The sequence below is a fragment of the Bufo gargarizans genome, chromosome 2 (assembly GCF_014858855.1).
Source record: "Bufo gargarizans isolate SCDJY-AF-19 chromosome 2, ASM1485885v1, whole genome shotgun sequence".
NCBI classification, from domain to species: domain Eukaryota; kingdom Metazoa; phylum Chordata; class Amphibia; order Anura; family Bufonidae; genus Bufo; species Bufo gargarizans.
Genome location: NC_058081.1, coordinates 63,726,476 through 63,751,038, shown reverse-complemented (window position 1 = coordinate 63,751,038; position 24,563 = coordinate 63,726,476). Strand labels below are relative to the sequence as shown.

The following is a 24,563-nucleotide window of genomic DNA, read 5'->3' as shown; positions in this document are numbered from 1 at the left end:
CAAATGGAAATTTGGGTGAAATGTCTGCAAGACAGCCGGCACCCGTACAGAAGGTGCGGCATTGCGTGAACAATTTAAAATCAGCACAACAGATCAATGTCCCCTCGGGAGAAACGGAAAATGATTTGTCTAACCTCACGTGTTAAGCCTCATTCATATGTCCGTGCCCAAATCCGTGTGTCCGTTTTTTCTGCTGTCTGTGTGTCATCCGTGTTTCGCTGACACCGCACAGCTGAAAATAAATTTTTAAAGCATCTCCTCTTCCTAATGATCCGTGAAACACAGATGACATCCGTGGTTTTCACAGACCCATAGACTATAATGGGCGTGATGGATCCGTGAACATGGACAGAATAGAGCATGCACCTGTGCAAAAAAAACGGACCCACTGATGTGTGAATACACACATTAAAATGAATAGAACACTGAGGTGTGAATGAGGCTTTACGTTGCAGTTTTTCTGTAATCGCACTCTGTGCAGTCACCTAATGGTGACTAGAGGGGGTGTACATTTGGGTGCTCCGGCTCTTCTGATCTGGTTAGAGGAGCCATCACCTCTCCTGACACCTCTGTTCTACTTCTACAATTTTGGATCATCTCTCCTTAGAACTGTGGGCCATTCCTCTATTATTCTTCCTGGTAACATCTGAAGAACCTGACAGCTGGGAGTTACCGTGTCCCTGCACAATCTAACTCTGGCGGCACCGACTGTGTAGGGGGAACAGCCCCCAAATGGTGAAACCCAGCTGTCAGTTCATTCATGCAGTTCCAAAACTTTTCACCAAAACCTCAGGAGGCCACCAGTGATTCATCTAGAGCTGGTACACCCTGCCGAACCCGCAGTATGCAGAATTCAGGCTGCAACACTCAAGAGCTGGTACTGCCCAGGACTATATGGGTGGAGGAGTGCATACCAGATTACAGAGGAGCAACCGACCACCTTGTAAGAACTACAACACCCAGCATTCTGCAATCATTGCCCTAGATGATGACGACTTTCTTGAGCTATAGACACAGGGGCGGTGTACAGCAGTCCTGCATCCGCACCGCCTGACAGATTGTATAACCATGTCCAGGAACTAGCACTGTATGTACATACAGGAGCCAAGCAGGACGTTAGACACACACAGGGAGCTGAAGAGCTGACACTCTAATTAACCCTTTAGCATACAGGTGGATGCTTCAGGAACAAACTGAATAATACATGATAGGACACGGTTGATTCACTTAAAACTTTGTTAGAATACTGTATGGCGCGAGCGTACAGTATGAGAATGTATTGGCTCCGATGAGCCCAAGTTATTACTTCGCAAAGTCTCGCGGGGCTTCGGGCAATAACTTCAGAAATTAAATTTTACTGTAAAAAAACTTTTACCAAAGTTGGGTTCAGTAAAAAGTTTTTTTTACAGTAGAAATCGATTTCTGAAGTTATTACCTGAAGCCCTGCGAGACTTTGCGAAGTAATAACTCAATAACTTGGGCTCACAGGAGCCAATACATTCTAATACTGTACGCTCGCTCCGTACAGTATTCTAACAAAGTTTTATGCAAATCGAATTCAGGTGTTTCATTCCGAAGTCGATTCGCTCATCCATAGACAGATCAGTTCTCTGTGTGGTGGAGCATGCTTTAAATGCAATATGAGGGCATATGGACGCCCCCCCCCCCCCCAGGTGTCATAGCAGCTCGTCCAGGGAGCGTGTCCTGGTGAGAACAACTGATTGCTGGAGATCACAGCATCCATGATCGCGATCATTGCACTTTGGCACTGGCGCAAAGCAGATACCGAATAACATGACATGGTGAGGTGCAATTATCAGCCGATAACCGGGGAGAACTGTGCAGACAATGGTTACGCACAGGCTTCCCGTGTACGCTTCATGTGAGCACAGACGTGCCATTAGGCTCTCGTCTCATTACCTTCCAGCCCTCTGTCTTTGGGACACATCACAAGGATTGCCTGACTGAAGGCTCCGATGCATGTCAAGGGTATACCTCACCTATAGAACATTGAAGTGGTGGCCCAGGCTACAGGTAATGTCAACCTAGCCTGAGAATAGGTCATCAGTAATGAAACCAGACAGCCCCCACTGATCAGAGTCTGTACAATGTATGGACTGGATGCAGAAGTCTCCACATATTGCGCAGTTTCCAGTCCACAGCAGCTGACTTGTATGGCAGCGGAGCTGCAGTACCCGGCATGGCCACTACATTGCATATGGAGCTGTCAGCTTCTGGGGGGCTGCCCGAAACAGCTGATTGGTGAGGGTGCCGGATGTCAGACCCCCTACCCCCACCGATCCCATATTGATAGCCTAGAATAAGATCAATACTGAAGCCCTGGAAACCCCCTTTGAAGGGGTTGGATGAGTGTAACGGATCTCCTGGCACCCCGACCGGGTACCTCCGTCGATAGATGCTCCTAGTGCTTTCCGAGGACTCCAAACACTCCACTTGACACCGTACGCACTGCAGACCCCACGAACCGCCGAAGCTTGGTTGAGGTCTCACCGTCTCCTACCCACCCTGGACCTACGACAAGGCTCCAGTGGGTGAACCTCTCCTACATCCAGAGAGCAGGAACAGCTCTTACAAGAGCTAGTAGTTATGCCAGGGGAGTATAGCAAATGTTCAGCGTATAGCAATCCCCCAGTGTCAATCAGTTACCCAAACACCAGCCTCAACATGATGAAGGATAAAACAGGCACTCTTTATTGAGGGCTACCCGCCCGTATTTATGCAGGTCCCCATCTGGTGGACATGCCCCTAGGGGACCAGATGGAAGACTGACACAGGACAGATATGCAGCAATTCAGGATACACAGACACAATACATCCCCACAATGCATCATGGTTTCCTCCTCTCTGCCCTGGAGACACCCGAGGAGCAATTCAATTATCTCTCAGGACAAAGGGAAATCGCCAATACACATGTGGAGACAACAGGACAGAAATCACCATTTAAACATACAATGTCACACCCTTACAGTAAACACAGACATTTAACATATCCCCAGATAGCTCAAGTCTGAGTGCATATTATTAGGTGAATGGCACTCAGACTACACGAATACAATAAAATTAGCTATCTGGGTACCCTCACATAACATAAAATACAATTCCAAAGACAGATTTAAGCTGTGCGGCCGGTCTGTCTTCTCCTTTAAAGTTAGTATGGGCCATAATCCTGAGGCTGGTAGCCAGCCCCCTCCAAAACCCAGTGGCGAGGTTGGTTTTGCCACAATGAGGATCACAAATGTTATTCTCTACTGCAAAAAAAATAAAATGTATACCAGCGCAGGGGTAACTAAAGGAAAGGATACTCTTTTTGGGTAAATTCGAGCACTGTGGATGGGGTCCCATGTTGTGTCCACTGCCTCTTCATTCAAACTCTATGGGACTACCAGACATGGCGGTGCACATGGCCGACTGATGCTCCATTTATACAGGGTTAGGACCCCTGCCAATTCTTGTGAACTGATGCTCTATTCATGCAAAGTTAGGAGCACCTCCACCCCCTCCCCCCCCCCGCATTGTTGTGAACGGACGCTACTTTCATACAAGATAAGGACCACACACCCCTCTCCCCTAATTCTTGTGATTGGTGGAGGTGCCAGCAGTCAGACCTGCACTGATGTAACAGCCCTGGATAGGAGCTGGGCATACTGGTATATCCCTTTATGTCTAAGGGCCCTTGCACACGACCGTATGCCCTTCGAGACATACGACCTGTGAGCGGGCCATATGTCCCGGAGCTGCATTGATCCTGCACATGGGAGCGCACAGCATCATATATTACATGTCGGGCCGCCCGCGGGGCTATCGTCCCGCACTTACATGACAGCTGATCGGGAGGGTTTATGTGTCAGGATTGTTTTGGACCCCTACGGATCAGATCCTGAGGATAAGCCATCGATATTCTACTACTGGAAAACCCCTTTAAGGCTCTCTGCACACATGGCAGATTCTGAGCTTTTTTTCACGGATTTTCACCCTAAAGAACCGCAGTGTAATACAGTACCGGCAAAGTGAACGAGACCTGACAAATCTTTGCATATTTTGTACAAGTGGAAATCAACCTACTTTGTGGAATGTTAAATCTGCAGCATCAATTGTTTGTTCAGTAGATCCCTTTATCTATGGTGGTTTCCTCCACAGACTTCAATGGGTTTGTTAAATAAACAGAAAATCCACAACATAAACTGATCAATAGTATGAATTTATGCTTTTTATCGGGTTCTCATGCAGATTTTTTTCATACGAATAGCAAAGGGTTTTCTGATATTTTAATACTGATGACCTATCCTCAGATCAGGTCATCACTATCTTAATGGTGAGTGTCCAACACCCGGGACACTCGCCGATCAGCTGTTTGAGAAGGCACCGCTGCGGCCTTCTCTGCGCTCATGAAGCACAGCGCCGTACATTGTATAGTGGCTGTGCTTGGTATTGCAGCTGAGCTGCGAAAAGTCCATGTGACCGATGATTGGCATCACTGGCCTAGGGAAAGCCGAGAGAAGGCCTCTGTGCTACTGCAAGTGCCTTCTCAAACAGCTGATCGGCGGGGGTCCCGGGTGTCAGACCCCCACCAGTTGATGACTTTTCCTGAGGATAGGTCACCGGAAGTAAAATCTCAGAAAACCCCTTTAAGATACGAATCTGCCACAGGCAATGAAAAATGCCATGTGTTCTGCAAAACAACAAGCCCTCAAACCTCATCAGAAGAAGAAACGGCTGCAGGAACGCGGTTATGCAAAAATAGACTAATGGCGGTGACGAGTCGTCTGTAATAACCGATTTTACAGAGTGAAGAGTGTCAGAATAATCCCTCATAAATAGCTTACAACCTGTAAAATCAGTCATAAAAATACTAGGAGTCACCATGAGATGGTACACATCACATCGCTGTGGGCTGGACACTCTACGGGCCAAAATAATGGCCCGGCTGAAGGCTGCCAACATGGAGAAAGGGACCATGGCTATGGACGCCACCCAGCGTCTTCTGTCAGGACAACCCCTTCTCGTCAGATATGGGTGCTGGGCTCACAGGCAGGATTGACTGTATGGTGCACAACCACAGAGTTGTGGTTTAGATAATTGACCTCAGAGCCCTCCGTAAGTATAGGTTCACCAATGTGGGTATTTCCCCTATAAGACCACCGAGCCCAAAATGTGGAGACCATTCCTAAACCCAAACTTATGATGATTGCACAGTCCAAGGACCAGTCAGATACACGAGTACGGCGCTAGGTGCCTACTCTAAGGTGAGCTATACACACCCTCCAGAAATACGTCAAGCACAGCAGAACCTGAATCCTGGTTAATCCAGACGATACTTCGTAGGCCATCATAGATGTAATAAAGGGATCCCTCTGGGTGGATAGGGGTTGTTCAACCTACACCAGCCCCCCTGTCCCAATCCTATTCATACAGTTCCAGGAAGCTGAGATCTAGGCTGCTATATGCAATGAAGGATGTAGCCATCTCTACAGAACAAGCAAGTAACAACCAAGCTGAAGGGTCAGAAACAGCTGCCCAGATCTCCGCTCCGGCACCCTCAACATGCCTAGAGTGGTAGTTTTGCAACAGTTTGGGGACTACTGTCAGAGGATCCCTCGCCTCTTCCTCTGGAGGGAGGAACCATATACTAAATGCAATGGGCACCCAGATCCGTGCCTCCACACAATCCCGTCTCTGAGCTCTACAGGCAGATCTTTCCCCCTCATGGCTTGGTTTTGCTCTGATATACATTGTCAGCTGTGAGACCTTATAGACAGGGCTGTGTCTTTCCAAATCATGTGAATTAACTAAATTTACCACTGGTGACTCCAATCAAGGTGTAGAAACATCTCAAAGAGAAATGGGAGGCCCCCAGAGCTAAATGTCAAGTGTCACAGCAAAGGATCTGAATTAGGGCTGAAACGATTACTCGATTGAAGCGAGTAATTAGATACAAAAAAAATCCTCAATGCAAATTTTTTGCATCGAGGATTCGTTTGCGTCATATGACCACAGAGCGGGAGTGAAGCAATGGCGATATCGCCGTATCGCTGTTTCTTAATACAGTGGTATATCGTTATTCGTTAATACCGTTTTTTTGCCCAACCCTACTCCCCAGTGCCACCAGCTGCTTCACCAGTGCCACCAGCTTGCCCCCCCGTGCCAGTACTTTGCCTGTAGGGGCGCAGCTCCACAGCTCCACCATCTTCTTCTCCACTGTACTGTATCCTGACACATCGTCAGGTCATAGTGCACATAAGCAGGAGAAGATGGAGGAGCTGTGGAGTGGAGCCCCTACAGGAAAGGTAAGTACTGGCGCTGGGGACATGGCTAGGAGGGGGAGTTGGTGGCACTGGGGGGGGCAAGCTGGTGGCACTGGGGAGTAGGGTTGGGCAATAAACCGGTATTATCGATATACCGTGGTATTAAGAAACAGCGATATCGCCATTTCTTCATTACCGCAGTATCTTAGTGACATCATAGGGGCAGACACACGTCACAGTGCTGAATGCCTCTAAAACGTCCGGCGCACATTACAGCCGGCACAGTGGAGAAGTAGAGAGTCCCCCCCCCACTGTGATCCGGCTGCCGCTGCACCACCAATGAGAGGTAATAGTGAGGAGGAGGGGAGGGGCTGTGGCCGCTGCGCCACCAATGAGACTTACCCTCAATTAAAATATAGACTGCGGGTACCAGCCGTATCACATACCCAGCACCCGTTCCCAATGACAGGAAGCGGCGATCCCGTGAACCGATGCAATTTACCCCTGAAATGCGGCACTTGAGGGGCTAATTGGCACGGTTCGGCGGGATCCCTGTCATTGAGGCAGAGTGTCTATATTTGCATTATGAAGTTTATTACATTCATTGGTGCCTACCCCCATACCCCAGTATCGTAAATTATAATCATTGGTGGCAGTGGCCACAGGGTCCCCTCTTCATTGGTGGTGCAGTGGCAGCTTCTGATTGGAGCCCCAGCAGTGAAATCTCAGGGCTCTGATTGGTTACCATGGCAGCCAGGATGCTACTGAAGCCATCCATGGCTGCCATGGCAATCTGCCTGCTGTCATGTGCACAAAGCTCAGGGCAGCAGGGGCAGTGTGAGGTCCTATGCACCCTAATAGATCTCTATTAGGGTGAATAGGACAAGGGATAAAAAGATCCTAGGTTCTAGCCCCATAAGTGGGCTGTTAATAAATATATAAGTAAAAAAAATATTAAAATCACCCCCTTTCCCAATTTACATTAAAAAATTATATATTATATCGCCTCGTCCGGAAAAGTCCAAACTATGAAAGTATTGAAAATATCTCTTATGTGGTGAACACCGTAACAGAAAAAAAAAAAAAAATTTAAAAAAAAAAAAAAAAAAAAAATAAAAAACACACGATTCTCCTTCTCCCCTAAAAAAAAAAAAAAAAAATATATAGGATAGGACTGTTCCATTATGGGCCGCACGTTCCATAAATTGAGGAATTAACACTCTTTGGCATTTAATTTTTCTTTTGCGTGGTATCGAGTATTGCATAACTTTTTTACGGGACCGAAATTTAATAATAATTTTGGTATTGTGACAACCCTAGTCACGGGGGTATAAGTCCTGTAGGTCACAAAGAAAATGCATCTGTTGCTGTAAACCCCCAGAGCCAGGAGACTGGCGCACACAGAGAAGCCGGGGCTGAGAACAGCCGCTGCACTCTGGGGGCTGCGGTAATAGGGCTGTAGTGTGTAGGGACTAAGACCCATATGGGAAGCGCCCAGTCTTTAGTAAATGACCCATAATGTTTTATTTGACTGAAAGGCATCTTTATGATGCCAAGGTGCCCTGCCTGACAAAGCAGCAATCAGCCATCATCAAACCCTGATATCTCCAGCACACTCAGAGAATGGAGCAGCAGGGGGTACGGCTGCTCCATCAGATTTGGGAGAAACGGTGAACCCGTTCTTGGTGGGCCTAAGAGATATTACTGCATGGGGGCATCAAGGAGACATTATAATGTATGGGGGCAACAAGGAAACACGTTTTGAGTGTTTTTTTTTTTCTAAATGGGCATTTATCACGATATATATCGTTATTGTGGGAATATTTTTGATATCGCCCAACCCTACTGGGGAGGGCAGCTGGTGGCACTGGGCACTTAGTTTTTTTGTTATTAGACTACTCGATTCATTGATAGAATACTCTATTACAAAAATAGTCGCTAGCTGCAGCCCTAGTCTGAATACTTAGGTCCATAAATTTTTTTGTTTTTCCTTTAAAATATTTATTTTGAATTTTTTTTTTATTTTACCACCAACCCTATGTGACACGACTGCACTTACAGCATCCTTTCTTCGAGCTTTGCATGGACCCTCGCCCTGACGGCTGGGTGTCACCACTCCCCTTGTCGGTCAGGTGTGTACACAGTCTGACACTGCCAAAATGGACTGGACAGTTTCAGTGTGTGGGAAACATTTCCATGAGGAATAACAGAGGACTGGCCCAATGCAGAGAATGCAAAAAAATTTATTTTCATGAAAAGGACAGAAATGTATAAACTGATCACTTTATATTATATACACGCACTAGCAGAAAATGGAAAAAAGCTCCTGGAAAATGGATGGCGAGATGAGATTGACAACTTATTACCGGTTAGTGGTGCTTGGTCAAAGATCACACAAGGTGGTGCCCACTTTATTTTGGGGCTCTGCAGCAGGGTATATGTTGACGCGGGGTCACATTAAAGGGGTATTCCTAGATGTCTCTTCTATTTCATGTCTAACATCTTTTGCATTGATACTTATTAAAAGTTGCCTACAGCGCTGCGCTCCCCATCAAATGATATTCTCCTGGCGCTTCCAGGATCACGTGCCGTACATTGTGCACGTGATCCTATCCTGGTCACAACCCGCAATGGACTGCCCCCTGTACATGAATCGCTACACTGTGCAGCACACAATACTATCCCGTCCCCTAAACAGGCTGAAGGCGCCTGCGCAGTCAGACAGCCTTGATCGCTGACCGGCATGATGCCAGAAGCCGGCCTGGTTAGGGGGCGGGATACGATTGTGCACTCTCCAGCGCTACTGTATACTCTCCCGCATGCACTGTGGCGATAGAGCGCAGGGGGCAGGCCATGAACATGCCATCACTGTGGGCTGTAACCAGGCTAGGGTCACCTACACAATGTATGGCACCTGATCCAGGAAGTGCCAGGAGAACATCATTTGACCAAGAGCACAGCACTGGTCCTGTCTCAACAAGGGTACTGGGTGGCATCTCCCCTCCAAGATGCCACTCTGTCATGGTAAGGGTTGTACAGATGCTGAAAGCAGTGATAGGACCAAACACCAGGTGCGTGGAATGACGTGTCTCCACACTACATGATGGCAGTAGACTTTCTCCAGCCCCCTGTGAACTCCGATGTGGCCATTATTAGCACCAAGGCAGAACCTGCCTTCACCATTGATGGCTACATCAGATTTCACAGAAGAGCACCTACTGCTATCATGCGAACCGACACCAGGTGTCACGATGTGGGGAGCCATTAGCTACTATGGCTGTTCCAGTCTGGAACGCGTGGAAGGAACATTAACAAGCCTTCGGTATATCCAAGACATTGTGCCGTTTTTTTGCCTTAGATGTGGTGTTCCAATGAGATAACGGCCACCACACACTACCCATGCAACGCAACGTGTTCTTCAAGGTATCCAGCTGGATTGCCAGATCTCCCCCATTGAGAATGTCTGGGACCAGATAGGGCGACTATAATGCAGACCGAAAAAGGGAAAGAAGCAGAAACATCCAGACGGGACCCGGGTGAAAGAGCCCGCAGCGAGCAACAGTGCAACGGAGATCGCAGCATCGGGGAGGAGCAGTCCTATGTAAAAGGGTCTCCCTCCATAGCGCTATACTCTAATTAGACTAAGTGCCCAGAGAACCCCTGTATTACATCTTGTAAAGTGATGATCAGTGAACCCCTGCGCATCCAGAAGTTCTGAGAAGGAAGTGGTCGCAGTCCTCACCCAGCACTATGGTGCCTTCTTCACACATGGGTGCTCAGGCACTCAGCTGTGCAGAATACGCAACTGAATGGAGGTGTCACATCTGAATGGCACCACAGCACTGGATCACGACTATGACCACTTAATTATCATGATGGGCAGGGGTCCGAGAAGCCTGACATCTGCCAGTCATTAAGAAATCACACATCCTAGTCATATACCATTGCAGTGTGGCATTGTACATCATGCCTACTCAGGTCACCCAAAGTGGTGCTTGAAAGTTTGTGAAAAGGAGTCAAAAATATTACACCTGGTCATTTACTTATGGAGGAAAATCCAATATCACATGTTTATGAGGGTCAAACGTATGTGAACCTTCAGGATTAGAGGATAATTTGAAGGCAAAATTGACGTCAGGTGTTTACACCAATGGGAGGAGAATCAAGAGTGAGTGGGCCACTTGTTCTATTCGAAGAGAAGAGATCTATCAATGTCTGATCTTCAAAACAAGTTTGTGGAAATTTATCATGGCGCGGACAATGGAGATTTCTGAGGACATCAGAAGAAGAGTTGTTGATACTCATCAGGTTGGAAAAGGTTACAAAACCATCTCTAAAAAGAGTGTGGACTTGACCAATCCACAGTCAGACAGCCAGAGTACAAATGGAGGAATTTCAAGACCTATTTTGCCCTCTCCAGGTGTAGTGGACCAATGAAGATCACGCCTAGAGCAAGACATGTAATAGTCCACAAGGTCACAAAAGGAACCTCTAAGCAACTCAAGGCTTTTCTCACAAAGTCTAATGTTAATGTTCACGAGTTTACCATCAGGAAGACACAAAACAACAATGGTGTGCGTGGCAGGATTGCAAGAAGAAAGCCACTGCCCTCCAAAAACCAACATTGCTGCCCGCCTGCAGGTTGCTAAAGATCAACTGGACAAGCAAGAAGACTATCAGAACAATGTTCTGTGGACAGATGAGACCATTAATAATGAGATGAATTCCACCTGTTAAACATGATCGAGCAGACAAAAACTGCTGCAGCGGTATTTGTCCATCGAAAACCCGGTATTTATGACAGTAAGCTGCCAGATCATCGCCGGATCTCATTATAATCCAGAATCCGGCAAAGCTACATCCGGTAAACTCCGGATCAGGTTACCGAGATGAGAACGAGCCCCGAGTTGCAGTTATTGCTGTACAAGGAGGACACACCAGATACTTAAAGCAAAGGTTCACATACTTCAGATAGTCGACCTTTACCTCCGTAAATAACTGGCCAAGTCTAATATTTGTGACTCATTTATTTGGTTATCGTCATCTACTTTTAGGACTTAAGTGAAAATCTGATGTAGTTTTAGGACAAATTTAGTCAGAAATAAGAAAAATTCTGAAGGGTTCACAAACTTGTAAGCACCACAGTGTCATGGCTGTAAGCCGCCTGGCGCTCAGATAGTACTGGTACTGCAGTATCATAGACAGGCCTGTCAGAAGTATCAGCAACGACATGATTGTTTCCAAACGTAACTGGCAGAATCTTGAATGCAGCTCTGGAGTAGGATACAGACTGTGACTGAGGGTCATCTCATCACACACAAATCATATAGACTATACATGTACAATGGAGTACAGAGACCTTCTCCAATCCTATAGTATATACATTCCTGAGGGGGTAGGTGGTCCTCCTCCAACCATACAGATATATTACTGAGGAGGTAGGTGGTCCTCCAGATATGAGGAGGTAGGTGGTCCTCCAGTCCTACAGATATAATGAGGAGGTAGGTGGTCCTCCAGATATAATGAGGAGGTAGGTGGTCCTCCAGCAATCACACACAGGCACATGTTATATCGCTGACACTAGCAGCCGCGAGGTAGTACAAGACCAACAAGCCAGCAAATGACATAACTGCTGACGTCACAGCTGCGCTCTCCCAGCCGGTCACTGACACAGAATCCGCCAGGTCTGTTCTATACAGAACCGCCACTTACTCTCTCCCACCACCGCTTTCAGCCCGGACGGCGCCATCCTCTCCTGCCCCACCACCGTCACCAAACTACGGTCCCCCGAAACTTCGGCGACTTCCGCGTTGTGGCGTCACACTCACTCGTGACATCACGGGAGGAGCAGGAAGTCCGTTACCAAGGGGCGGGCACTCGGTTGTCAGGAGGAGTATGCGGCGACCCAATGACGTCGTTTATTTACCAGAGCGCAAGACGTAGCGGGGGGCGTGGTGTTAGTGATGTATTGGCGTCTGCTGTTCGGTTATAGGACGGCATTGCCACTTGGGCGGTGCCAGTTGAATTATAGGGCGTGGCTAAGCGATAGATGGGCGTGGGTTGCCTGCTTATTGGCTGCCATGGGCTGTGGGGCGTGGTTTCACAGGAATAAATTATATGGACTAGGCCGTGAGGTTTAGCAAAAAATCGCAGTGCTTCGATAAGGTAGGATTCAGACATGCAGGTGTTTACACTAAAGCAGGGAGAGGATCCAAAAGGTAGTTGTGGGGGAGACTTACCGCTCCTGTGTTCTGGATCCGCCCCGGGCTATGCGGCCTGTGGTAGTGCTTCTCCGCAGGTGGCTCTGCTCCTGTGCCAGTAGTTGGCATCCATGTTTAGGGGTTTTGCCTTTCTCTGAATAAACACAGTTGGCGAACTTTTTTTTTTTTGCGGCTCCAAAAACAATGCTTGTCTGCAAAACGGACAAGAATAGGACATGTTCGCGTTGTTACTCGCATATGGACGCGCAATGTACACGGAGCCCTTGGGCCTCATGCACGCGACCGTTGTGTGCATCCGTTCTGTCATTTTTCACAGTTTAGCAGAGGTCCCATTCAATTCTATGGAGCTGTGAAAAAAAAACTGATAGTCCTCCGTTTTTTTTTTATCCGGGTCCGTGCTACCAGTCCGTCAAAAAAATATAACCTGTCCTATTCTTGTCAGTGGAAAACTGAGGACGGACCCATTCAAGTCAATGGGTACGTAAAAAAAACTGATGCACAACTGGTATGTCGTCCGTGTCTGCTTCCGTTTTTTTTCTACAAGACCTTGCTGCAATAAAATTACACTTTTCATTAACCTTCCTTTTCCCCTGTCAGACAAAAAAAAAGACACAAGGAGACACAACTGAAGCAAAATCGGACACGGACCACTGAAGCCAAATCACTGACTGGCCTTATGGTGTCGGCACCCTCGGGTACTCCAGGTGCTATGAAACTACAACTCCCACCATGTGTACCTGCTGGACGTTATTGGAGCTGCCATAGAGGTGGGTGACTGGAGCACATTGCTGGGAGTTGTAGTTTCACAACAGCTGGAGGGTAAGGTTACATCCTCGGTTATGTGAAAAAGCGTCCGTCAATCAAGTCCTGCTTACAATCCAGCAGTGTTGATCCCGAGGAAAGCAAAACCCCCTATAAGGGCTCGTGCACACCGCCGTATGTATTTTGCGGTCCGCATCCGTTCTGCAAAACGGATGCGGACCCATAAATATGGTCGTGTGAATGTACCCTAAAACTGATGATTATTTTTTTTTTTCTTTGAATGCAACGATGTGTAAAAAACAATGTGCACGTGCACAGAGCGATTGAGATGAACGGGTCAGGATTCAGTCCGGATGCTGTAAGTTCAAAACTCGCCTGTGTGAAAGAGCCCTTAGGCTACTTCCAAATCTTCGCTGTGGCTTTCTGGTTTTGAGATCCGGTGGAGGATCTTAAAACGGGACCGAAACGCTTGGGTTTTGTCCCTATGCATCCTGAATGGAAAGAGATCTGTTCAAGATGCATCCGTTCTGGCAGCAAAACGGATCCAGCGCCATAAACAATGGTAGTCAATAGGTGCCGTTTTTAATGGATCCGGTTTTCCTGGATCCGTTAACTTCTGTTTTTAGCAATGCGCATGTGTGAGATGAGGCTAATGCTATATAAATATTCCACTCCCTCATTGGCCATTTTGTTTTGGCAAAACAAAGGCAGCAGGCCCATTCAAGTGAATGGGTCCGCATCCGTAATGCGGAGTACACGTGGCCAATTTGCGGTTCCCAATACAGGCTCTGACAGCCAGCGGCCGTGTGGTCGAGGCCTTATGACATGCCACTGTATACGAGGTACGGGCCAACACGTAACAGTGAAGTGGTTCCAGTACACGAAATCCTAGTAACTTCGGCGGACCCACCGCCGATTCTAAGGGCCCATTCACACGACCGTACTGCTTTGCGGAGCAGCAAAAAAAGTGGAACCGTTCTGCAAAAAAATGGAGCGGAGTTGTTTGTTCCCTTTTTTTTTTTCTTTTTTGTGCGGATCCATAGACTTGTATGGGTCCACGGAACGTTTTCTGCAGACAAGTATAGGACATTGAAATTTATTTTTGCGGAGCCGCGGTACGGAATAACGGATGCGGACAGCACACGGTGTACTGTCCGCATCTTTTGAGGGCCTATAGAAATGAACGGATCCGCAGACCTTCCGCAAAATTGCGGCACTGGTACGGATCCGTACATATGGTCGTGTGAATGGGCCCTAAATGTAAGACTAAAACGGGCGTAGAAAATGGTAAATGAGACGGGCCTGCCCGCGCCACGGGGAGTGATCGGGGAAAAGTCGCCGATTGCGGCACAGGTGTATTTCTGTTTAATTACTATATATATATATGTTGGTAAGGCTGATTAGTCAGCCTGCATTTGTGGGAGGGGCGGAGGCTCTTCATATACGAGCCACACCCTCACTCACAGGTGTGTGTTTTCAGGTGCCAGTAGCTTCATTGCATTCCCTCACTCATGGGAGGGCATAGACAGAATCTTGTATATTATGGCTTCTTGCCGCACTAACCTCCGACTCCCCACAACCACGTTGAATCGGATTTTGGACAAGGTCCAGCATTTTCTCACGGTAGAAGATTCAGATAGTAGGTCGGTCTTCACGTCTCAAGCGTAAAAACAATTCTCAGGGGCGCACAGTAGAAGAAAGTGCGGATAGCTGTTGTCTGGGTAACTATTCAAGGATTCTCTTCCTAGCTACATGGTTCTTTTTGGCCCTCATTCCTGCATAGTCTAGGCAGTTAGGTTTTGGTCCCACGATCTCCTGACGCTAGGTCATTGCCAGTACTCGCACTAGAACCAAACTTTACAAGTTTCAGTTGGTTTTTATGATCCATTTCACAATGTATTCTCGGTCCTCCATTCCGCTTTGGTGCAGTATCCGCAATATTGAGCATCATGTCTCTGGCCTTGTCATCCACAAGATGGGTTGTAGGTTTCCTACTGGTCTTGCCTCACATACCCCGAAATTTCGCTCTAGATCCCGGATGCCTTGCAGTTGGCTTGGGGATTAGTTTGTACATGCCATTCAAATTCCTCTTCTACCCTACTTGGCTTGGTTTTTGCCCACTTATAGGCCTACCCACGATCATGGCTTAGGGCACACAACAAGCCATTTAGTCAGGTCAGCTAAGACACGCCTAGCTGGGTTAGGTTGTTCCCGTTGTTTTCTCCCTAGGGTTCTTCGGATACCTCTTGGCCGTAGCCATGACCACAAATTATATATATATATATATATAATTTTGATCAATATATACTTTTTTTGTAGAATCTGGGGGAAAAAAAAGTTTGATCTATGGTTGGAAAAGTCAGGACAAAATCAGCAAAAAGTAAGTTTTTGACTCCAGTATTACACACGTGATCTCGCTCTCTCCATGTGCAGTCAGTGAGGCTGATAGTAAATACAGTGTATTAGTATCTCCTGTGTCTCCTACAGAAATGTCTTCTGACAAAGCGAGGCCACCCAGAAAACACCGTAGAATTGTAAGTGTATCAAGCACTGTTTCAAAACATTATCCTTTGGCCTCATGCACACGACCGCTGTGTGCATCCGTGGGCATTGTGCCGTTTTTTTGTGGACCCATTGACTTTCAATGGGTCCGTGGAAAAATCGGAAAATGCACCGTTTTGCAGCCGAGGCCGTGATCCGTGTATCCTGTCCATCAAAAAAAATATGACCTGTCCTATTTTTTGGACGGACAACGGTTCACGGACCCATTCAAGTCAATGGGTCCGTGAAAGAACACGGATGCACACAAGATTGGCATCCGTGTCCGTGATCCGTGGCCGTAGGTTGCTTTCATACAGACGGATCCGAAGATCCGTCTGCATAAAAGCTTTTTCAGATCTAAGTTTTCACTTCGTGAAAACTCATATCCGACAGTATATTCTAACACAGAGGCGTTCCCATGGTGATGGGGACGCTTCTAGTTAGAATACACTACAAACTGTGTACAAGACTGCCCCCTGCTGCCTGGCAGCACCCGATCTCTTACAGGGGGCCGTGATCAGCACAATTAACCCCTTCAGGGGTGTACATGACTGCCCAGCAGGGGGCAGTCATGTACACAGTTTGTAGTATATTCTAACCTGAAGCGTCCCCATCACCATGGGAATGCCTCTGTGTTAGAATATACTGTCGGATCTGAGTTTCACGATGTAGCTCATATCCGACAGTATATTCTAACATAGAGGCGTTCCCGTGGTGATGGGGACGCTTCAAGTTAAAATATACCATCGGATTGGAGAAAACTCCAAACGGATCCGTCCCCATTGACTTGCATTGTAATTCAGGACGGATCCGTTTGGCTCCGCACGGCCAGGCAGACACCAAAACGACTTTTTTTTCCATGTCCGTGGATCCTCCAAAAATCAAGGAAGACCCACGGACGAAAAAACGGTCACGGACCTACGGACCCCGTTTTTGCGGACCGTGAAAATAAACTGTCGTGTGCATGAGGCCTTAATCGATATCTATTTTAAAGGGAACCTGTCACCGTGATTTCTTGTATAGAGCTGAGGACATGGGTTGCTAGATGGCCGCTAGCACATCCGCAATACCCAGTCCCCATAGCTCTGTGTGCTTTTATTGTGTAAAAAAACCTGATTTAATACATATGCAAATTAACCTGAGATGAGTCCAGCGTGAAGGAGCCCAGCACCGCCCCGCATCCTCAGAATCTCCTCCTTGCTCCCCGACGTCAGAAAGCTAGAGGTTAATTTTCATATGTATCAAATAGTGTTTTATTGTGTAAAAAAAAAAAAAGCACACAGAGCTATGGGGACTGGGTATTGTGGATGTGCTAGCGGCCATCTAGCAACCCATGTCCTGGGCTCTATACACAAAATCCCGGTGACAGGTTCCCTTTAATTGTAGGTTTCATCGGAGGAGGAAGTCTCACCTAGCACGGACCCGGGCTGGCAAGATGTAAGTACCAGATTTTTCGCCCTATAAGACGTACCTAGGTTTTAGAGGACAATAATAAAAAAAATGTTTTCATTAGACCTCAGGTAAGACCCCAATGTTAATAAGACCTCAGCTCAGACCTGAATGTGAATGACCCCCAATCAGACCTCAGATAAGAGCCCCATACGCCCCTTATCAGTCCCCATGCCTTGTGCTTGATGAGATAAAAAAATTTAAACTTGCCTCTCCTGCTCCAGACACCGCTGCTACTCATCGCCATCACAATCTTCTTCCTCCTTCTGTCTGTTGTGCTGCGTCTTGTGGGGCCAAAAATACGGTATATGCATATAATATATCATAGTTCACTTTTTATTTTATTTTTTTAGGACAAAATACCTGTCGCCACAAGAGGAGATCCCCCAGGCTCCTCCAGAGGTCGTCGGGGAGCTCGTGGCGATCGGAGACGTGTAAGTATCTTAAACTGCGATCTAATTTTCATATAATAATTTTTTTATTTTTTTTATGTCCATTCTTCATTTAAATATTTTTCTTCTGGCTTCTTCCAGGGTTCCAAAGTCTCCACCAGTGAAGATGAGGAGGTAGTTGTCCCTCATATTGATAATGACCTTCTCATCCAGCTGGTGGAGGCGCGGCCCGCCTTATGGGACCACGGTGACCCCCAACATGCTGACCATCAGCACACCCAACGGCTCTGGGAAGAGGTGTGTGCCACGCTGTTTCTGACCTGGGAGGATCTCTCAAGAGCCACTCGGCGCCAATCTAGTAAGTAGCGCAATAGATATTTTAACTGCGGTTTTGATATCTATTAATAAAAGCATACTTAGATTTCCCTTTCGCCCATGACAGCACCCTTGAGAGACCGCCTCCATCCAGGACAGGAAACAGGAACTTTCGTGGAGAGCTCATAAGGAGGAGCATGGCCCCGAGACCACCAGTTCCTGTTTCCTGTCCTAGACAGAAGACGGTTCGTGGAGAAGAGGAGAGAAAGCTAGGCTGCAGGGCCCCGGAGGAATTTTTCTAAGTGGGGTTACCTGTTCCGGCATAAGTCTCCTCTAGGAGCCGCCGGCCGGAGTCTGGTGTCTGCTGCTGGGGTCTGGCTTACGCTGCGCTGGTGATACTCTGCAGTCCCGGGCTCACCGAGAGGTGCGTTCGGCACGCCGGTCCTTCCTGACAGTGCTCAGGCGGGCCGGGGCCTTCTTCTCACCTCGCGCAGGGGGAACCAAAATCTCGCGATCCCAGCGAGATCCGGGTCTCTGTAGAGACTTCCGGTTTTTGGAACGCACGTAGCGTGCGTTCCGGAAGTAGGAAGTGCCTTCTCCTACTTAGGCCGCAGAGGGTTTCCAGCAGGACCCGACCGAGGAGATTGGACCCACAGGCGCACGGTCAGCAGCAGCCCATCCAGCCAGCCAGCCTTACAGGAAGCCAGATTTCCTTTGAATCCGGGGAGTCACTCTCTATCCCACAGCAGTATGGAGGAGGAGAGTGCCCAACGCGCCGATCAACAGGAGGGTCATGAGATCAGACCGGTACTCCTGGTGGGGTAAGGGGGATCATTCCCCACCATTTATTTCATTTTTAGTTAGGCTAAATCTCCTTTCCCTCTTTTTTCTTCCTGCATTTAGACTACAAAAGAGGGCCCTAGAAAGGCAATTTCAAAGACCAGAGGGAAGGAGTGTGCCGTCTGTAAAAAGAAACTGGCCCCCTCTTGGTTGAAAAAGCTATGTCAAAGTTGTATTGAGAAACTAGTGGAGGAGGAGTCCCCATCCCTTCTACAGAGTATTAGGGAGATGGTGAAGACGGAGGTCTCGGATTCCCTGAAAGATTTCAAAAAGAGCTTTCCCGCTGTAGCCTCTACCTCCCTGGGAACCAGATCAAGCACGGCTAATAGATCTGACTCAGATCCCTTAGAGGATAGTGATACGGGAGAAATCCTAGATAGCCCAGACTCGTCCCAGGATGAAGAATCCACGGGCAGGCCACTTTTTTCCCCCGATGATACGGAAGCTTTACTAAAAGCAGTTCGTGCGACTATGAAAGTAGACGAACCCAAAGACCCAAGATCCGTTCAGGATATCATGTTTGGTGATCTCGGGCAGAAAAAATCTAGAGTATTTCCCGTTAACGAGAATATAAAGTTTTTAATACAGAAGGAATGGAAAAGACCCGATAAAAAAATTTTTGTGCCAAAAAATGTAAAAAGGAAATATCCCTTTGACGAGGCAGACTCAGTAAACTGGGACAGACCTCCTAAATTGGATGCACCTGTTGCGAAAATTTCAAAAAAATCGGCCCTTCCGTTTGAGGACTTGGGTTCTCTTAAAGACCCTATGGATAAGCGAGCAGAGGTTTACCTAAAAAAAAGTTTGGGAGACCTCAACTCAAGCGTTCAAACCAAATATTGCCGCCACATCCACTGCTAGGTCTCTGAAATTATGGCTAGAAGAATTAGAATCTCACATTCAGAACAAGACCCCGAGAGATCAATTGTTAGCCGTTTTCCCCACTCTACTTAAAGCAGTAGACTTTATTTCTGACGCATCAGCAGATGCTTTAAAATTAAATGCTAGGTCAGCTGCTCTTTCAAATACAGCCAGACGAGCTATTTGGCTAAAAGGTTGGTCGGGAGACACGGGATCTAAAAATAAGCTTTGTGCAATTCCTTGTCAGGGCGATTTATCTTTTTGGATCCGTCTTAGACGACCTTTTGGATAAAGCCTCGGACAATAAAAAAGGATTCCCTTTCTCCAGACCCCCGAAAAAACAACGTTTTTTTCGCAAAAACAAGAAGGATTTTTTTAGGGGGCAGAGGAAAGACTTCAGAGCTGACAACAAGAATAGGAAAAGCAAGGGGTTTCTCTTCAGTTCCCAATCCTCCTCAACCTCTAAACCATCACAGCAATGACGGTTTCTCTCCCGTGGGGGGCAGACTTTCTCTCTTCCTCTACGCCTGGGAAAAAATCTCCTCAAGTCCCTGGATTTTAGGCGTTATAAAGGAAGGGTTTTGTCTAGAGTTTGTCTCCCGCCCACCGGACAGATTCAAAATCACGAATTTTCTAGGAAACCCGGGGAAAAATCTAGCCTTACAACAAGAGATTGCATCCCTACTTCGGAAAAATGTTCTAATTCCTGTGCCGGAGGCAGAGAAGGGCGAGGGTTTTTACTCCTCCCTTTTTCTGGTCCCCAAACCGGATGGAACATTCAGAACTATTATAAATCTAAAGGATTTAAATCAATTCCTCTCTTACAAAAAATTCAGAATGGAGTCGATCCAATCAGTCATAAAACATCTATTCAGGGGCTGCTTCATGGCTACGATAGACGTAAGAGATGCGTACTACCACATTCCCATTCGGCTAGACTGTCAAAAATTCCTCAGAGTCGCGGTTTCTATAGGAGGTCACATCCAGCACTTACAATACACAGCCCTTCCCTTTGGGATTTCTCAAGCTCCCAGACTTTTCACGAAAGTCATGGCAGAAGTCATGGCTCATGTAAGGAAAAAAGACATTTTACTAATTCCTTACCTAGACGATCTCCTGGTGGTAGCAGAGTCAAAATCCATTCTAGAAGCACACCTCAAAAAAGTAGTGCAGATCCTAGAAGACCTCGGCTGGCAAATAAACGGAAAAAAATCCCATTTAATACCTTCCCAAGTTTGTATCTTTTTAGGGATGATACTGGACTCAAAGAAACTACTCTGTATTCTACCCCAGGACAAGATTCAGAGATTAATACAACAGGTTCAGTCCCTGATATCGACAGAGAACCCTACTATCAGACAAGCAATGGCGGTCTTGGGCAGAATGACCTCCACTATACCAGAGGTCAGTTGGAGCCATCTTCACTCCAGACCCCTACAGTGGCAAATTCTGAAGGAGTGGCAGGGTTCCCTCCGCCCATTAGATACACCTTTCACACTCACCCCCCAAGTGATCCAGTCCCTTCACTGGTGGCTGAACCCCGTAAACCTGTCCCAGGGGCTCCCTTGGATCCAACAAGATTTTGTTACCCTTACCACCGACGCAAGTCCTTCCGGTTGGGGGGCCTGTTGCCAAGGGTACTTAAGACAAGGTGTTTGGGAAAGAGAGCAGAGTCTAGACTCCCAAAACATGAGGGAACTGAGGGCGGTCTTTTTCGCCTTAAGAGTTTCTTCCTTTACTACAGGGAAAATCTATAAAAGTTTTTTCAGACAACGCCACAGTGGTCTCCTATCTGAACAAACAAGGAGGAACCAGATCAGAAAATCTTATGCAGTTAACAACGGATATATTTTCCCTTATAATTCCTTCTGTGCCGTCCCTTATGGCAATACATCTAAAAGGTACAGAAAACAAGGTGGCAGATTTCTTAAGTCGAAATACACTAGACCAGGGGGAATGGTGTCTGAACCAAATGGTGTTCGATCAAATAATTCGACTTTGGGGTCGTCCTCATCTGGATTTATTTGCCACCAGAGAAAACAGAAAGTGTCATCGTTTCTTTTCCCTCAGCGCGAGAGATTCACCAACAGGGATAGATGCCTTCTCCCTTCCCTGGCCGAACCAGCTCCTCTACGCCTTTCCTCCATTAAGACTTCTTCCAAGATTCTTACAGAAGCTGAGACAAGAAAGAACAACAGTGATCTTAATTGCTCCTTTCTGGCCCAGAAGAACCTGGTTGAGGAAGCTATCCTTGACGGACCCTTGGATTCTCCCGGAGAGGCAAGATCTTCTATCCCAAGGACCAGTCAATCATCCGAGTGTGAAGCAGTTACACCTAACAGCATGGCTCTTGAGGGGGAAATCCTAGAAAGTAGAGGACTCTCCAAGAGCGTAGTTTCCACTTTACTATCCTGCAGAAAGGATGTCACCTCCTCTATTTATCTCAGGATTTGGAACACCTTCCAGAAGTTTGCCAAGGATCCAGTGAATCCTTTAAATCCCCCACCTATGTGTAGGATTTTAGATTTTTTGCAAGCTGGACATGAAAAAAATTTGAGGCCAAGTACTCTTAAAGTACAGGTATCCGCTTTGAGTGCGTTCTTTGATTCTCCCATCGCTAGCCACCCGTGGGTCCGAAGATTCTTTAAAGCCATCAGCAGGCTTAGGCCTATATCTGGACCTTCAATTCCCCCCTGGGACCTCAACTTGGTCCTCACTAGCCTCACAGAACCTCCCTTTGAGCCACTTAAACAGTTACCTATAAAGATCTTGTCTTTCAAAACAGCGTTTCTTGTGGCAATTACCTCAGCAAGGAGGGTTGGTGAGATTTCAGCCTTCTCTACCTCGCCTCCTTACACTAACATCTTAGATGATAGGGTTCTCATTAAACCAGACCCTTCCTTCTTACCGAAAGTGGTTTCTATGTTTCATAGAACGCAGGACATTATCCTTCCTTCCCTGTGCCAAGATCCGAGAAATGAAAAAGAGGAAAAACTGCACTGTTTAGATGTAAAAAGATGCCTATCTCATTATCTGGAGGTTACTAGTCAGTGGAGAAAAACCTCAAAACTCTTCATTCAGTTTAGTGGGAAAAATAAGGGCCTCCCAGCCTCTTCTAAAACCCTTTCCAGATGGATCGTGAGAGCCATTAATTTGGCCTATTCTTCAGCTGGAAAGGCTCCCCCGGGGGGCTTTGGTGCTCATTCTACAAGATCAATCTCCACCACTTGGGCAGAAAGGGCTGACGCTACCTTAGAACAGATTTGTAGAGCAGCCACATGGCAGTCGCCTGGCACCTTCTTCCGTCACTACAGATTGGACCTAGGCAATAGAGAACAGCTAGCCTTCGGTAGGAAAGTCCTCCAGGCGGTAGTCCCACCCTAAGAAATAAAGGGATTTCTATTCTAGTCGTCTCTCAAGGGTGCTGTCATGGGCGAAAGGGAAATTTAAGATTACACTTACTGGTAATTACTTTTCCATAAGCCCATGACAGCACCCGGGTTTATTCCCACCCTGTATAGAATTAGAAAAAAAAAAAAAAAGAATATACACATATATATATATATATATATATATATATATATATATATATATATATATAAAAAAAAATATATATATACATATACAAAAAAAAAAAAAAAAAAGAGAAGAGTGTGGTCTAGGACAAGTTCTTGCGATTAACTGGTGGTCTCGGGGCCATGCTCCTCCTTATGAGCTCTCCACGAAAGTTCCTGTTTCCTGTCCTGGATGGAGGCGGTCTCTCAAGGGTGCTGTCATGGGCTTATGGAAAAGTGATTACCGGTAAGTGTAATCTTAAATTTTTCGCTTTACTTTACAGTTAAAAAGGTTCAGATTAGGTGGCAGTCAATGAGGGACCGCTTCAAGAAAGATTGCATCAAAGCTCGGCCCCAATACCGATATCATGCGGCCTTGGGGTTTCTACACCAGACGCTGGCATTAAGGTTATTTTTTTTATATTCTTATTCGCTAAAAACGTTTTTTTCTTTCTTCACTTTCCTGTTTGCTCCGTTCGACAGAAGGGGCTGCCCAAGACAGGAGCATTTGGCCTTTGTCTTGGACAGACCCATCCAGTCAGATGGAGCCAATGGATAGAGCCAGACTCTAGATTTGATGGCCAATCTAACTTTTTATTTATTTTTTCCCCCTCAGATCAGCTAGCAGCACTCAAGAGTCTGAAGCAGTCCCTGAACCGACCGCCACCTCCAGCCCCTCTGATCATGACACTGCCGATCCCCTACCGGGTCCTTCTGGCGACCGGCCCCGGGAACAGATTATCTCCCCTTCCTGGACAATTCCAAGTCGCCAGAGGACCGGTAGGCGCCGTCAGGGGGTGTATGAGGACTTTATGAGCACCGTTGCCGACGCCTTGCAAGGTTTTACAGAGGACCTCAGGTCCATGAGGGCTTACACGATGCGATGCCTGGAGAGGGCAGAGTCATCGCGTGAACTTAGCCCTTCTCATCATTACCTGCACTATTTGGTCGCCATGATGGACCAAATGAACCCTGAGCAGTTGCATGAATTCAAGTTGCTGGTCGAGAACGGGAGCTGGGAAATAATGCACCGTCCCCCACCCCAGTCCTTATCCCAGCACCCATCCTTGTCCGATCTCCCCGAGCAGCCGCCTTCTTTTTCTTCTACTCCTTCTCCTCACTTTATACCTCCAGCTTCTTTCCCCACTCCTACACATGCTCGGGAAAGTTCCTCACCATCCAACTCATCTTCCCACCACAACCCACAATTCCCTCCTGCATCCTTTCCCAGAGCCCGTGATGTTTTATCAGGCGGCTTAACCGACGACGGAGGGGATAACATTGCCGGCCCAAGAGCGTCCACCCCCCCACGACAGTTCAATCATCTGTAGCTTTTTTTTTTTTTGTTTGTTAAATAAAGTTCAA

The 24,563-nt window shown here is 47.0% G+C and overlaps 2 protein-coding genes across 2 annotated transcripts in view; one reads left to right on the top strand and one right to left on the bottom strand.

Moving 5' to 3' along the window:
• STXBP2 (syntaxin binding protein 2) overlaps window positions 1–12,126 on the bottom strand; it is a 51,383-nt gene extending 39,257 nt beyond the window's left edge. Inside the window, exon 1 of the mRNA XM_044279054.1 lies at window positions 11,976–12,126. Coding sequence (XP_044134989.1) covers window positions 11,976–12,012 — 37 coding nt within the window. The 5' untranslated portion in view covers window positions 12,013–12,126. The remainder of the gene's footprint in view (window positions 1–11,975) is intronic.
• Window positions 12,127–12,345: 219 nt separating this feature from the next.
• LOC122927324 lies at window positions 12,346–24,563 on the top strand. The gene is made up of 8 exons (XM_044279053.1): window positions 12,346–12,428; window positions 15,566–15,626; window positions 15,734–15,780; window positions 17,174–17,224; window positions 17,590–17,670; window positions 17,770–17,986; window positions 23,483–23,606; window positions 23,815–24,563. Exons 2-8 carry the CDS (start codon window positions 15,593–15,595, stop codon window positions 24,527–24,529), a joined length of 1,269 nt encoding a protein of 422 aa, XP_044134988.1. The 5' UTR covers window positions 12,346–12,428; window positions 15,566–15,592; the 3' UTR covers window positions 24,530–24,563.